We start from the raw sequence: 15238 nt of genomic DNA, 5'->3' as shown, positions 1-15238 counted from the left end.
GACAGAACATTCATCCAATCACCCTCTGAGTTTGTTTTTTAAAGGCTCTGCCCTTTCTTGTATATAAGTGGTTTACCAGATGGATGTGTTACACACAACCATCTGACTTGCCAGGTTAGTGGGTGCTTCTTTAGCCCAAAAGGATGCAAAATAAAAAGTAAAACATAAAGAAATAAAATCTCATTGTTTGAAAGGATAAAATAAATAAAAATAAATAGAGCTAAACAAAAAAGGTACAACCTGGAGAAATTATCATATGATTTATTAAATATGCAGAAAGGTTGCTGTCAAAGAACAACAAGTGTAGCGGTAATTTGAACTAAATCCCTGCTCCTGTGAGCCAGTAACGGACTACAGACTGGTTTATGTCTACACGACAAGGGTTGCTGTGAAGAGACTTAAGCACTGTCACACAATTAAATACACAATTAAAGCCTGGCTCCTCTACTACCATATATCTACATGTAGCCTTTAAACTATATTAGCAATGGAAATGTTTTAAACCCTCTCTGCTCTCACAGCCACATTATTTTCAAAAGCATAACAGAGAAGTTAAGGAGAGGGATATGAAGCTTAAAGCTCCGCTGTGTCTTATTACTTGCTTGTTATTGGTTGTACCTGCATTGTCTACTTTTGCTGTTCAACAGTGGTTTCGAGCATTAACCCCACCTGGCTTGGAGTGTTGATACCATGTGGATACCATGTATTCACCTTTCCTCTCCACTCAGATGTATTCTTCAATTGACTGCCTGCACCAAACCATGATATCTGAACTATGATGGTTTGAATACACCCCTCTATTCCAGTTGTGTCTACTGAAATATGGCCTAACTTTCCTTTTTTTCAGACTTCATGTTTTTCCTGTCACTGTGCCAGCTATGTTTCTCCTTGTCCTGACCTCCATTGGCGACAGAGACAATAGTGGGCAGAAGCTCCTGTGATGCAGGAAAGACACAGGAAACATTATGGGAAACACCAAACCAGGCACTGCAGCATCACTCTGCATGTGTCTGTGAGAGTATATGGTCCTCTAGTCCCTGACTCTGGGTGTGGTGCTGCTGGGATAATACAGCTCCCTGCAGGCCAGATTAATGGGCTAATAATGGATATAATCCTCCCATTGTGAAAGGCCTGGCAGCCCGTCTGGAGGGAGGTCATGACCGCTGCAGACACGTTTCTAACTGCTCAGACAGTTTGTAAACGAAAGCACGAGATGGCTAACACTGTAGCATGTTGCAACCTCAAGGTCCACACATTTTTGGCACTTAAGTAGCAGCTGATGTTTGCCTCATAGGATGCTTTGTCAAAATGCTAAGGAGTTTCACTCTCTGAGCATTGTATTTGCATGCTCATCAGTTTGAAAGAAAGTTTTACAGCAACTTTACAACAACAGAATAAGTATCACAATATCACACTTGTGGGGCATTTTCCCAGCATCTGCCAGCCCTGACTTGCCCATCTGACTGCCAAACAGAGAAGCCTGATTCATCACTCCACAGACTACATTTCCACTGCTCCTCAGTCCAGTGTCAGTGTGCTTTACACTAATCCATCTGGCACTTGGCATTAGACTTGGTGATGTGAGGCTTGCATGCAGCTGCTCGGCCATGGAAACCCATTCCATGAAGCTCCCGCCACAGTTTTTGTCCTTACATTAATGCCAGTGGAAGTGCAGGACTCTTGAGTTATAGAATCAGCAGAGCACTGGTGACTTCTATGCACCGTGTGCCTTAGAAGTCATTGACCTCCCTCTAGGATTCCTAAATCCCTCCCCTTTCTCATAATAACACTTATAGTTGACTGCTGAATATCCAGCAGGGATGAAATTTCACAAACTGTCAAATTGCAAAGGTGGCATCCATCGCAGTGCCACGCTTAAAGTCCCTGAGCTTTTTAGAACGACACATTTTGTATCACAAATGTTTGCAAATGGAAACTGCATGCTTATACACCTATGGTCTGATTGAAACACCTAAATTCAATAATTAGCAGGGGTGACTGAATACTTTTGTCCATATAGGGTACCAGGTACAATCCCTTGATAAAAAAGTACAGTCAAAACATGTGGGGCCAGTACCATGAAGTGGAGATGCACCATTTAGTCCTTTGTCATAACAGAATATTGTATAAGAACTCTATCATTATGAAAGTAATATTCCAAAAAAATGTAACTCTATTTAAAAGCTCCAGCGACTTAAAAAACCTTCCTCTTGAATCTAAGCAATTACCCTTTAAAAATGCTGACTGTAACATTCATTTTTCATACCAGTTAGTCGTGAGATTTGTTGGTTAAGATTCTCAATGTCAGACAAAGCAGCAGACACAAGCAATGAGCTGACCCAACAGATTGTCAGTCAAAATATCCAGATTATCCTAATTGCTATCCAGATTACTGGGCAAACAAACACAGAGTAAGTTTGTTAAGTAAAGCAGGATGTTTGTTTGGAAAGGACAATTTTAATGCCAACTTCATAGCTGTTCTTTCAAGTGAGTCCGGCTAACCTTTCTGCACAAGCACAACTGCCATACTGTTTGTGTTTCTTGCTAATGTTTTTAACAATTCTGATGCATTTTCTTGTGTCTATATCAATAAAAACAATGGCCATGATACTCACTCAAGTAAGACTAAGCATCTAAAAATGTGTGGCAAAGTTTGCATTTAAGGAAATGAATAAGAGACCATTCCTGCAAAACAAGAATCTTAGCAAGTGTATTTATTTCATTGAAAGCCAAAAAAACCTCTTTACACTTATCAGAAGTCACTCTCACAGAATTCCACGTGAAAATCTAAACACGATTAAAAAAACAAAAAACTAAGGCCAAAAGAGTCCATGTGAAAACTGCTTTTTAAATCAGATACATGGAAAATAAACTGCAGCTGTACAAGAGTTTGCAATGTCTTTCGCCTGCTTATGCCAACCATTAACTTTAACCAGAATGCACAGGCTGTATGTCTGGCATTAACAGTCACAGCACATATGATTCGTGTAAAAAGAAGGATAGAGGAACCATAGAATGAATCCCCCCCCAAAAGTCTGCTGTAGGCCTTACAAACCAATAAACACTAGCACAAACACAGTCCTCCCCTGTGAGTGGATCTGATTTGTCAGGGTGTTTAAGGGAGATAATGTCCTCTGGGCCCAGGCTGTGCATGTTTGAATAACTGTTAGCAATGCATCATGTCACGATTTGTGTACTTACTGCTCGTTGAGGATAAGGGACTGTAATCAGACCTGCAGAGGACGACAGAAGAGAGAGAGAGAGGGGTGATGTGAACACGAGGAGAAAGAGGACAAAAAACAGAGAGAGGAGACTAGAGTTTATGTTACAGTATGAAAAACAATCAGCATGATTTACAGTATGACACGCTCCTATTTCAAATAAAGTGCTGACATCTGGTTAAACAGCCAGAGAGGTCTAAATGGAAAGGTCACAGACATTTAACTGGGATTTTTTTTCTAAGTGGAAGGATAAAACACAGGGGACATTGACTAAAATGCTGTTTTACAACTGCTACAGCTACAGTGCCCAAGGATGATTTTAAGAAACTCTTATTTTGGAGTATATCTATTTCATGCATATTGTAAAATCTATTTTGGATTTTAAAAATGTCTGTCTTACTTTTTTAACATTTTTTTGGGGGGGGGGTTCTTGTTAGAAAATAAGTTGCAGATTTTAATGCATCTTCTAGGCCATCCAAACCATCCAAAAATATCTGCTGCTGCTGACCAACATCTTTATGTTGCATGTCCTAATATCACAAGCTGAAACAAGGGTCTTTCTTTAAAGATAAGGATGTTTTTTTTAAGTAAAGTGCATAGCTATTATATGAATTATTTACGGAATCCTATTTAATATACAATGGGTGGCTTCTTTCGCCCACTTTCCACCCGTAGTATGTCTCCACAAGCGACATCAGTGAAAGTACAGCGGGGGGCTCAAAATGAATAGCTCCCAGGAAGCTACAGTGTGATGCAAGGTCACAGGACTTCACAATATGTAAGGTGACAGTGACCTTTGACCTCAAAAATCTTACCAGTTTACCCTCAAGTCCAAATGCTAATTAGTGCCAAATTTGACAAAAGTGCCCACAAATTTTAGGTCACAGTGACTTTGATCTCCAGGCTTGCAGCACACTCGCATGCACTTCATGCTTCTCAGTTCTGCAGCAGATGGATCCATAAGGGACGGAGTTATACATGAGGAAGGGAAATTCAACTTTCACAAGGTTTAATGGTCACATCACCCACACTACATCTTCTGAGACAGTAGTGTCTAAATGTAACATTTCTAATGTTTTAACAAAAACCTACAAAACAAATAAAGAAATAGAAAGAAGCTAGTGCTGAATGGTTCTGTCTGGTCTGATTGTCTTTAAATTGTCTTGAAAGGACAATCAAACAATTTTTGATTATATACACTTAAAAACAGCCAGCGATGCAACATTCTTTTCCCACTGGCACAATGTTTCCTCTTACTCTCTTCCTCACTGCTATCTATATGGACAAAATAATTCATGTTTATCATCACAATGAGAAAATTTTCTCACTTAAAGTTTAAATAAGTTTTCTAAAAATGTATTATGCATCTTAAGAATAGCAGAAAATAAACAAGATCATATTCCTTTCATTGGGCAATAAGAGCAGCATGCTTTACTCATGCCATTAAATAAATGAACATAAGACTCATGAGTTGTGCGCATGTCAAAAAGGATCAGGCTGATATAACTGCAAGCTGAAATTATGTAGCTTCTTCATCAGTAACATACCTCAGCTCAACCTCTATGTCTTGTCTTGTTACTAGGTTGAGGTGAAGCTAGTCTGAGACAGCTTTTTCTATAACTGCAACTGCTGTGGTCTGAATTCAAAACCTCCTTCAGTGACTTAATATGCAATGTCACTGAGGCTTTTTCCAAAATTTTCTACAGTCCATGCTTCTTCTTGAGTCAGAGCAGAAAACTGTGCAGTTTGAATAACCCTGAATGCAATCTCAAATATATTGCACCCACAAGCTCCGATGACCTTGACCTTTGACCTCCAAGATCTAGTTAGTCCAGCGGTAAGTCAGGGGATGCATTTTTTCAAAGACTGAAGAAATCAAAGTTTTTTGAGATGTCACACTCTCAAGAACGGAATCACACATAGGCTACCTCTGTTGCAGAGTAGCCAAAAGCTTATATTTTCTGAAAAGAAAAAAAAAAACATTCTGATGTATTTTTTAAAATGTCAGAAACTTACTTTAATGACATCTGCAATCTTTCTTTCCCACTTCTGCCACCAAACAGACACAAAAACTCTCAGACAGGAAATGATCGTGTCTAATCTGAAGCTCTCATCTTTGAGCTCTGACAGATGCAGAATTAGATTTCCTCTATAATCACATCTCCTTGTATTAGAAAAAACATTCAGACATTTTGAGTAATTACTCAAATATGTGTGAGAGAACAAACAGTTGACATGCATGTTTCCCACATACAAGACTTACTGAAGAGTTAAAGTGGATCCTACACATGCTATAACTCCTCCATCAGTAAAAACCACAGCTCTCGTGTCTACTACATCACCTGAGATTATTAGTCCCACAGGAGTCAGCTGACAACCGGAGAACACTGTTCCTCCTCACAGACCCGCCTGTCTCTAAACTAATAAGGCCTGTGGAGCTGCAGGACAGCAGGAAACTGAGGAGCGAGTCTGTTTCCTGCAGCAGGACGCTATTAATCTAACTAACTGGCATTAGCCGTGAACAGAGAGGAATGGATTGGAGGAAGCAGACTTGAGCAGAGAAAGGTAGAAAAAGAAGACAAAGAGGCACAGCAGAGGGAAAGACACATAAAGAGAGTAAAGGACAAGACAAGTATGAGCAGATTATAAATGATGGGAAAGGTTCAGTGAAGCTTGAAGATGTGTCACAGCATGCAAAGAGAAAAATGACAAAATATGGAGAAAAAAGATGAGGAAACTTTCTTTTTATGGTTAATGGCTCAATAGAGAAGAGACCGAGGCTGCTGCAGGTCTGTTTTAATGGCTCCCTCAGGGTGTCTGTATGCTTGGCAGGCCTCCTCCAGCCGTGCCGGTTAGCATCTCGTCTGGCAGTCTAGCCTCACTTCATCTCCATCCAAAGACAATAAACAGACAGTGAAGAGAAGACAGACAGCAGCCCGGTTATGAACACAAAGTCTGACTGCAGAGGGTTCTCGACATACTGGAAATTCTGAATTGGTTGATACCCGTGAAAAAATTAAATGATAACGATACCTGTTTTTAGGAATCTAAAATATTACCTGCATAATATCGTCACATATAAAAGCAAATTATCCATATTGGCAGATTCTGCATTGGATCGACTCAGTTTGTCTCTAGCCCAGCACTGCAGCATTCTTGAAATAATGGCTTAAACAGCCATACATGAGTCATGATAAATGAAATAAGAACATTGATATACACAGGACATATACTGTACATGAAGACGAATTCTTATACTTATATTATCTTTGTTTATTTCACAAAGATGCAACTTAGACGACGTTAAAATGCTGTATAATAGTCTTAGATAATGGTGGACATGTGAATTAACAGTTGCATTTATCATTGTTTATTCTCTACTCCTGCGTTCCACAATGCTTTGCAGCTTTGCATTTTAACAAATATGGCTGCCCACTGAAGAAAGTCAAAGTACATGATTGAAAATGGATTAAAAATGGATAAAAAGACGCTTATTATTGGATGCAACACTGTGGATTTAATCTCCAAAGACCCCGAAAAGTCACCAAAGTTCCGGGCTTGCTACAACGGCATTCTTTAGAGATATGGAGACATGGATGGTAGCAAACGAACGGCAAAATGGTCAGCTTTCAGAGGAAAAAAAAGAGCAAGTTTCCATGACGTTAAAGTTATCAACGTTTTTATAAACTGTCACGTATTGTTGTATAGGACAACACTGTCCTCAGAGACTCCGGAAAGTCAGCCAAGTTCTGGGCTCACTAGAAAATAATATGTAAGAGCTACGAATGCTTGGAAGACATGATTAGAAAGGCACAACAGAGAGCTTTCATGGATCCATGCAGCATGAGCTCTAATGGTTAATATATCGGCTACATATTGGCTGATGTTGATTAATCTGTGATACGCTATAATCGGCCCGCCGATCAATCGGTCAGGCTCTAGTGTGTATGTGCTGAGTTTGTGTGTCACGAGTTTGGCGTCTATCTACCTGATTAGGTGTGCCATTACCTGCTGCTGATTGGCTGCTTAAGTTCCCGTGTGGAGTGGTGACAGGCTGCGGCGGAGCTGGGCCTTGATTTAAAGACCGAAGTGATGTCACCAGAGCAGGGGGAACCCTGGCACATTCAGAGTCCAACCGGCCACGCCAGTTTCTGTGTTAGAGCTCTTGTTTGTTAATTATGCTTTTTGGGTAAAGTAAGGGTGAGCCTTTGGTGTTTTTTTTGTATAGTTAGTGCTTAAGGCTTGTGCCTCAAAAGCCGGGAGAATTGTTTATTAATCGTCTTTTATCCGTAATTTACATAAAACAACGACTGTCTCTCCCGTAGCGTATATTCTTAGTTTAAATGTCTCACTCTGAGGTAAATAACCCCTCCTTTGTTCCTGTGAATTTACCTTTGTTAAATAAATTGCCTTGTTGTTGAAATTTCTGAACCTAGCCTTCGTAGCTACTTGAAATCTGAGTGTTATGGTTCATATTTCATGTTGTGTCCTGGCCACTCCTAGACGGGGTATAACACCATCCATATGGGATTTCTACCAATGTGCTCCCTGGAAAGTCAAAGCATGCTGCTTGACTAACCCAGGGAGCCTTCTCTGCCAAGTAAAACTGTATATCCATTTACAAAGAAATGGTAAAATGTGTGATGAGAGTTTTCCTGACTGAACATCCTTTTTCTATGATCTTTCACTCAGACATGAGTTCAGTATGCCATCACAGGCTTGTTTAGGGTGAGAATGGGATGTAAGGCCTGAAAATGCATTTAAGCATGTTCTCTCTTTAAATTTTGTAGTACCACGATTTAATACCACTTCAGTAAAGAGCAATAAAAATACTGTGACACGGTACTTTGAACAAACATCCACTCTGACTCTAGAATTAAACGATTATGTGTTGGAGGTCATAGTTTGAAGGTCAAGGACATGAGGCTCATGTGCATCCCTTACTTGTGAATGCAATATCTCAAGAATGCCTTGAGATTTTCTTCAATCTCTGTGCAAACTACACTGTGATTAATGGATGAACTTATTAGATGTTGGAGGTACAAGGTTAAGTTAATTAGGCCTCATGGTAAACCCTTGCCTTTAACATTTTTACAAATCACACTACTTTAGAAAACACCACACAAAAAAGTAATGGAGACCGTACTGTTTGGAAACAGGTGGTTATCATGGAAAAGTATGGAAGTATCAAAAATGTTAAGAATCTTTGACTGCAGAGTGACCTGATGAGCTCGCCAGTAACTTTTACAAAATTCTTTAGAGACTTTGAAGTTGTAGAGGCAAGACATGATGTAAAAAAACGACTGCAGAAATCCATAAAAAACTAACTTGCTCCTTATTTTGGAGGGACAGGAGATGGTGTCATAGACAGAAGAAAGGATCAATGATGAAAAAAGGACAGTAAGCATAAAGCTATAAATCTCCTTAGCAATGACTCATAGGAACGTTTTACAGCCTGTCCAGCCTGTCACCTCCCCAGCTAAGGTCTCGTTATGTTTGGGTCATGGTTTAAAGAAACAGATGCTGACTGATGTTAGTAGATGGAACATGAACCAAAGTTTTCCAGCTCCAAACCACGGTCTTTGTATTTCTGGCCAACAACCACTAAATCTGACCTCTTCAATCCTCTGTAGAAATCGGACTATAACTGTTGTGCTACTTTCAACAGAAAAGTCATTACTTGCACGAGCATAAGAGGTTTATTGCCAAAAGTTCCTAATGCTAGAAGAAAGCAAGTTATTTTAGAAGATTTTAGATTTGTTGAAATAAGCTATTGTTTCCGGCAGAGCAACATGTGGTGGCGATTAAGTGGGTTATTGTCCATTGAAATATGATGTAGAGTTTTATTATCCATTTTAGGTATGAGATGTATTCTTCTCTAATTTATTTTACTTTCTCAAATTCCATAAACAACTCTAATCTGCACTTAAGTTCAGTTCTACTTTGACAACAGATGATCTGCATGTGGCCGAGTCTTGTTAATGATGTAAACAAAGAGTTTAGTTTATCATTGGAAGAAAGTACAAATTGATGCCAGGTGACTAATTTCTACGAAGTCCCTTAAGGGACATGGGGGGAAAAATAAAAATGACGATGGAATTTTTTTTTTTTTTTGGATATGATGATGGGGAATGTGTATATATATATTTTTTCTTTTTTGAAACATATTGCGAGATCTCGCAAACTTTTGTGAGGTCTCACAAGAGTAGATTGAAATGACATAGCAGTAACTACTTCCGGGTCAAACCAACAAAAACAATGCAGGGCGAGCATCCGTAGGTGAGATTCATTGAATTTTTTTTTTCTTTTTTTTTTTTAAGATTTATTTTTGGGCATTTTAGTGCCTTTATTAGAAAGAGGAGGATGGTGGATAGAGCCGGAAACAGGGTCAAGAGTGGGGGAGAGACATGCGGTGAAGGGCCTCAGGCCGGATTTGAACCCGGGCCGCCCGCGTGCATGGGGAGCGCCTTTACCTGCTAGGCCACCTGCTCCCCGATTCACTGATTTTTACTTCAAAATTGGACTGAAATATAAAGACATTCAATCAGGGCTTAGTCGCCGGCATGCTTTTGTCTCAGAGAAAGGCATCTGAAAGCATTTTGGGTGAAAGGGACTCTTTCATCATAAAACTTACTTGGATCTGGCGTACCTGGTCGAATTCATCATCAACCAGTTGCAATCCTCTGGACAGCTGCACGGTACAGATGGGTGTATGCCAAATGCAGAGAGCAAATATTATGTGTAAGTAAAGAAGATGCACAAATGGGTTTGGATCCAAGAGGGCATTCGTTGAGACAAGCAAGACGTTTAAGAAGATGAAACTACTTTGCAAAAGGAGCTAACTTAATCTGGCACTTGGATTCATACGATAAACTGAAGCCATATGGAATATGTATCAATGGGAGCATTGGTGGCTTTTCAAGAAAAGTCAAATGGCTTAATGCCGACACAACATTTGGCACACACCCATCTGTACCTGGGCAGCTGTCTGGAGGATTGCAACTGGTTGCTGATGAATTCAAGAGTACCTAGATGCAAAGGAGGACCTCCACTTCACACCGGGAGTCAAAAATCGCCGCCACATTTCATCCTCTACTACTGGAAGTCAGTTGAACTTAACATCTTCTTGGCTGTGTGTCATTGCCATGTTAATAGAGGCAAGTCCATCAAGTAAGGAAATACAAGTAGATGAAAAATTTGCGAGTTTTTGAGTTAACAAGCACAGCGAAAACATGACATTGGTTTTAATGAATCGATTTATGATCCAAATTCACATATCACTTAGCACATATGTGACGGGAGACTGGCTGGCTGCCCAGACATGGGAGTTGCTGCTATGTTGCCAGAGGCAAGTCGCTACGTCATTCAATACAGTAGACAAGGATTGTGCAAGTTTTTGGAATAAAAAGCTCAAACGACAAGATTGCATGGATTTTTAATGAATCATTTATAACAAATGATTCATGTTAAAAATAATATCTCCAGTGAGATCTCCAGTGAAGGCCAATCCAAATGCTTCAGCATACCAAGACATTTTGGAAAATGCTACGCTTCCAACTTTGTGGCAACAGTTTGGGGAAGGCCTTTTTTCTATTACAACATGACTGTGCCTCAGTGCACAAAGCAAGGAATATAATGACATGGTTTAATGAGTTCAGTGTTGAACTAATGTGTATGATCTACTTGCAGGACTCTACAGATGAGTAAAGACAGTGGATGTGGGATCAGAAGAGGAAGTGGAGTGAGGCAGCAGAGGTGGAGGATGTGACCCGATGGAGGCGGTGGTTCTCTGGTTATCAGCTCTCTGCTTTTCCTCTCAGAGTTGCTTTGGTCAGGGCTCTCTGCTGCTTTTTCCCATGACACATAAGCTTTCTCTCGCACACATTAAGCTGTTTGGTTCCGGTTCACGGATAATGAAACAGCACGAACGCAGGTGGTTTTAACAACACGGGCATTGATGTTCCTAGATTACTTTCCCAGCTTTTAAACTTTCAGTTTGAGGGTAAAGAGACAATAGAAGCTTTGTATTTTATCATCTTTCATCAAGTTTTTTCCAAGCTAAAAATACCCTTTCACACCCTTTTATTAGTCACTATTTTTAGTTTTCAGTTGTGACTTTTCATGTGCTTAACCCGTATGTATCCATATGTGCCTTCAATAGTGTTTTCTAAAGCTAAGCAACAAATCAACATTTAGATTTAATCAGGATTTTCAAATTGCAGAACATGCAGTATTTCTTTTCTGTAATGTGGGCCAAAAAAATGAGTTTAATACATTTTTTAACAGCAGTGATGTTACATTCTAGACAAGCATTCAAGAGTCAGTTTTTCTGGAAATAGTTTACAAAAAATCACTTTCTCTTTTTTTTGTATGTTTTTCTTAATCAAATTGAGACCGACATCGAAACGACTATTCCCTTCAATATGACAATTCATATTGCATTTACAATATCACTAAAAATAATCACAACTACATCTTTTCCTCAAAATCATTCAGTCCCAGTGTTTTCCAGCCTCTTCTCTTCATCCAATCTTGTTTATAGCTATATTTTGAAATCCCTAGCAATAGAAAACCGTTAAAGAGAAACTTCAAGGTTCAATTTGGCACATTTACATCTGTATTATATCAATAAATAAATGATTATAGTCTTTAGTAGAAAAATTACATAACAGGTGAAGGAAACCCAATCAAGCTAATCTTGTAAGACAAAATAACAAACAGGAATTATTAGAGGTGTCTTTAATATTGCCTTTACAGTAGACTTATTAAGAAAATATCAATAAAAACACTTAATTGTCTTTCTTCAACAGTGCAAAATACCCTTTTAGTAGTTACTCAAATAACAATAATTCAGTTGAACAGTGTCCAAAAAATAGACAACAATTAAATTATATTTACATCCTAATGACTCACTCAGTTTATATAAGACAAGACATAGCAGGAGTTTAGATTTACAAATAAGCTATAATGAAATCATGTGATTTTCTTGAGGAGATGTTAAAAAAGATGCTAAAACTATACTGTTGACCACACTGTGGCTAACTGGATCAATATTAGACATCTGTTGAGGCAACACTGTTGGTTTAGATTATGTTGTACAAAAAAATAGGAGTCTGTCATTCAAACACACACACAAACACAAGTCCTCCACTACATCACATCACAACACCAAGCAGTGACATACCACAGGAGAAACTGAGGCTCATCTTTGTCTAATAGCTGAAAACAGAGGAAACAATACAGTCATTTAAAGTTTTAGTGTCAAATATTCTTGAATTAAGATCCATCTGTCTTGTAGTTATATTCTCATTAGGATTAGGTCTAACTTTTCACTAAAGAATTAGGATCACATCTCTCCAATTGTTCTCATTAGCCAAAAAAAAAAAAAAAACGATAGTGGCAATAAAGAGGCAACAAGAATACTGGCATATATGAATAATAATACATAACCTGTTTATTATGACAAAGCTAAGGAATTCCAGCTGCTGTTGTATATTGATGTGTCTTAATATGTTTATGTAAGGAAATAAAAAATGGCCATCATGATAACAGAATGATGGACTTTGGTATGATTCTGATGAAAACCAAGCAATACTGAAACCTGATTGATACCACAGCAACAAAAAAGACGTCCTGAACACCATTTCTGGGGCTTTTTTTAAGACTTATTTTTTGGATCCTTTATGCCTTTATTTACAGAGGACCACAGTGGGCTGGAGCATGAGGTGCAACTCTACTGCCTAGCCATCTGCACCCCTATTAAGGATTTTTTTTTTCAAGATTTGTTTTTGCTGTTTTTCCAGCAGTGAAAGAGCTACAGGCTGAACTTGAGCCCATGGGGCGTGACCTAATGATTAGGCCATCTGCACCCCTTTTGTTTGTTAATTATCGAAAAATTGCAGATAAACTCTGCAATCGTAAAAGAGAGAAACTGTCAAATTGCACAAATATGTTGGCAACATTTAAAAAAAACGGGTGAAGCTGGGTAGCAGCTCCTCAAGTTTGCCTGCAATATTTGACAAAAACAAATAAAATGTTTCTCAAATGGTGTGGCGACGCAAGTCGTGGTGTGCCATGGGAAACTGTACAACTGTATATTATATCTATAACTACAGTGCTTAACAAATTTATTAGACCACCACCCAAAGTAAGGTTTATGCCACAGCTGCCCTAAATTAACAGCATTGGTAATTACCAAAATCATTTTTTATATTTATGTAATGGTTAATACATCAATATGTAGAAGCTCTTTAACCCAAATGATATTTTTAATGCTAAAATATAATAATTGTTATGATTCATGAATTCTTAAATTTACTGGTTTACAAAAAAACTGAAAAAATAGTTAAGCATATTATTATTTCTTGATTAATATGTCAAATTATAGTTATTTACTCACATTCCTAAACAGAAAAACAAATTTAGTGGTTGAATGTTATGCTTGATTAACTTCTGACTTCTCAGAGAAGCCCAGTGAGTCAGCTCAAATTTGGTTATAAAAAGGTCAATTCAGTTTGAAATTCCTCATTCCTGTTCAAAATGGTAAAACATTGAGAGCTCACTGAAAATGAAAGAGTCCGCATTAAAGCACTTCATGATGCCGGATGGTCTCTGAGACAAATATGACAGGTGGTCTAATAAATTTGTTAAGCACTGTATACGACAACTTGAGTAAATGTAACACATTTTAAAGAGGCTATTTTGTAAGGATACAGTGTGTCGTAGCATTTTGGCTTAATCTTAGGTATGCCTTGAGGAAAAAGTTTGAAAATCACTGCATTAAAAGACCAAAATTGTGGCCAGGCCATCAAACAGGTGTCACTTATAGCTGATTACTGCTAACAGAAATTAATTACATTTTGGCTAAACATTTCAAACACATTATCACATGGTCAATAAGCATACTGTTAGTGGTTCTTACTATAAACAATGGTTTTACTGAGCACCCCCCCCAACACACATAAACCAACTGTATCAATAGAAATGATAGGTATATCACTTCCTATCATCTCATTTAAAAACATCAATAAATAAAAAAAATCTTTATAAGCATATTGCCCAGCCCTATGATGAAGGTGTAACTGTCCCACAACATGGATTACATAACTCTCCGGTGTCTGCTTTGATTTGTTTAACGCGCGGTCACTTCAGCTACGGTTTTAGGAGGCACCAAAATCGATCTAAAAATGGTCAAGTTAACGCTAATTTCCTTTTCCCACTAGATACAAGTCTTAAAACATATTTTTTCTCCATAAACCTATAACAGCTTCAATTCGGCCTATGTTTTGTTGATATTGTATGCGTCTGCTGTGTCTTTACACACACAAAAACACCAGTTAATAAGTCAAAAGTTTTTAAAGATAAGCTTATATTTACGTATTAAGCCCCATGAAACATAAATAATCAACGGACATGGAAGTACTGTTTGTTCAAGGGGTCTAAAGTCATTAAGAGTAGCCAAACAATCATCTTTCACCAAGGTAGGTATCTTAAATCAGTCATATTCTTGTCAGACTTCTGCCTCACTCACCCTCCGGTCTCGGCTCCTGAATCCACACAGTCATCTTCTGCTGAGCTTTTCTCCATCTCACGGTTTCTGCTGTACGGCAGTTAGCTTCATCGTTTCAAAGGCTGGGCTCCCGAAAAAAACACACAGGGCATTCAAAAACACGATACGGCTGAAATGGGGAGTATTTTTGAAAGGGCAGACGGCTTACACAAGTCCGGCTTGTACCTCCTGACCTGCAGTGAGAAGTCTGGTTGACTAATTCGAGCAACAGGCTGGTGGTGACTGCTTCTCTGCTTTAGCCCAACATGAGTCTGCTGAGCTGGAGGGCCAACAGTGACACCTACTGGGCGGTTGTGGCACCAAAATACCACATTATGTTATGAGTACTTTATTCTTTTTCAGTTTGATATTGCCTCCACCCTCTACTGTGTGTAATTTCATCCAATGAGAAATCAAAGCGTATCTTTCAAGAGGTTATGGCTTATATGAAAGAATCAAGCATAGACTA

General features: G+C 38.6%; 1 protein-coding gene across 1 annotated transcript in view; it reads right to left on the bottom strand.

Annotated features, from left to right (window-relative positions):
* The window catches only part of LOC121522800 (protein FAM124A), a 49163-nt gene extending 34134 nt beyond the window's left edge, over window positions 1-15029 (bottom strand). The window contains exons 1-3 of the mRNA XM_041807451.1: window positions 14939-15029; window positions 14752-14852; window positions 3202-3233 (exon numbers count right to left, since the gene is read on the bottom strand). Coding sequence (XP_041663385.1) covers window positions 3202-3233; window positions 14752-14807 — 88 coding nt within the window. The 5' untranslated portion in view covers window positions 14808-14852; window positions 14939-15029. The remainder of the gene's footprint in view (window positions 1-3201; window positions 3234-14751; window positions 14853-14938) is intronic.
* Window positions 15030-15238: the final 209 nt, after the last annotated feature.

The sequence above is a fragment of the Cheilinus undulatus genome, linkage group 15 (genome assembly GCF_018320785.1).
Source record: "Cheilinus undulatus linkage group 15, ASM1832078v1, whole genome shotgun sequence".
Classification (NCBI taxonomy): Eukaryota; Metazoa; Chordata; class Actinopteri; order Labriformes; family Labridae; genus Cheilinus; species Cheilinus undulatus.
This window is presented reverse-complemented; position numbering and strand designations above follow the sequence as displayed.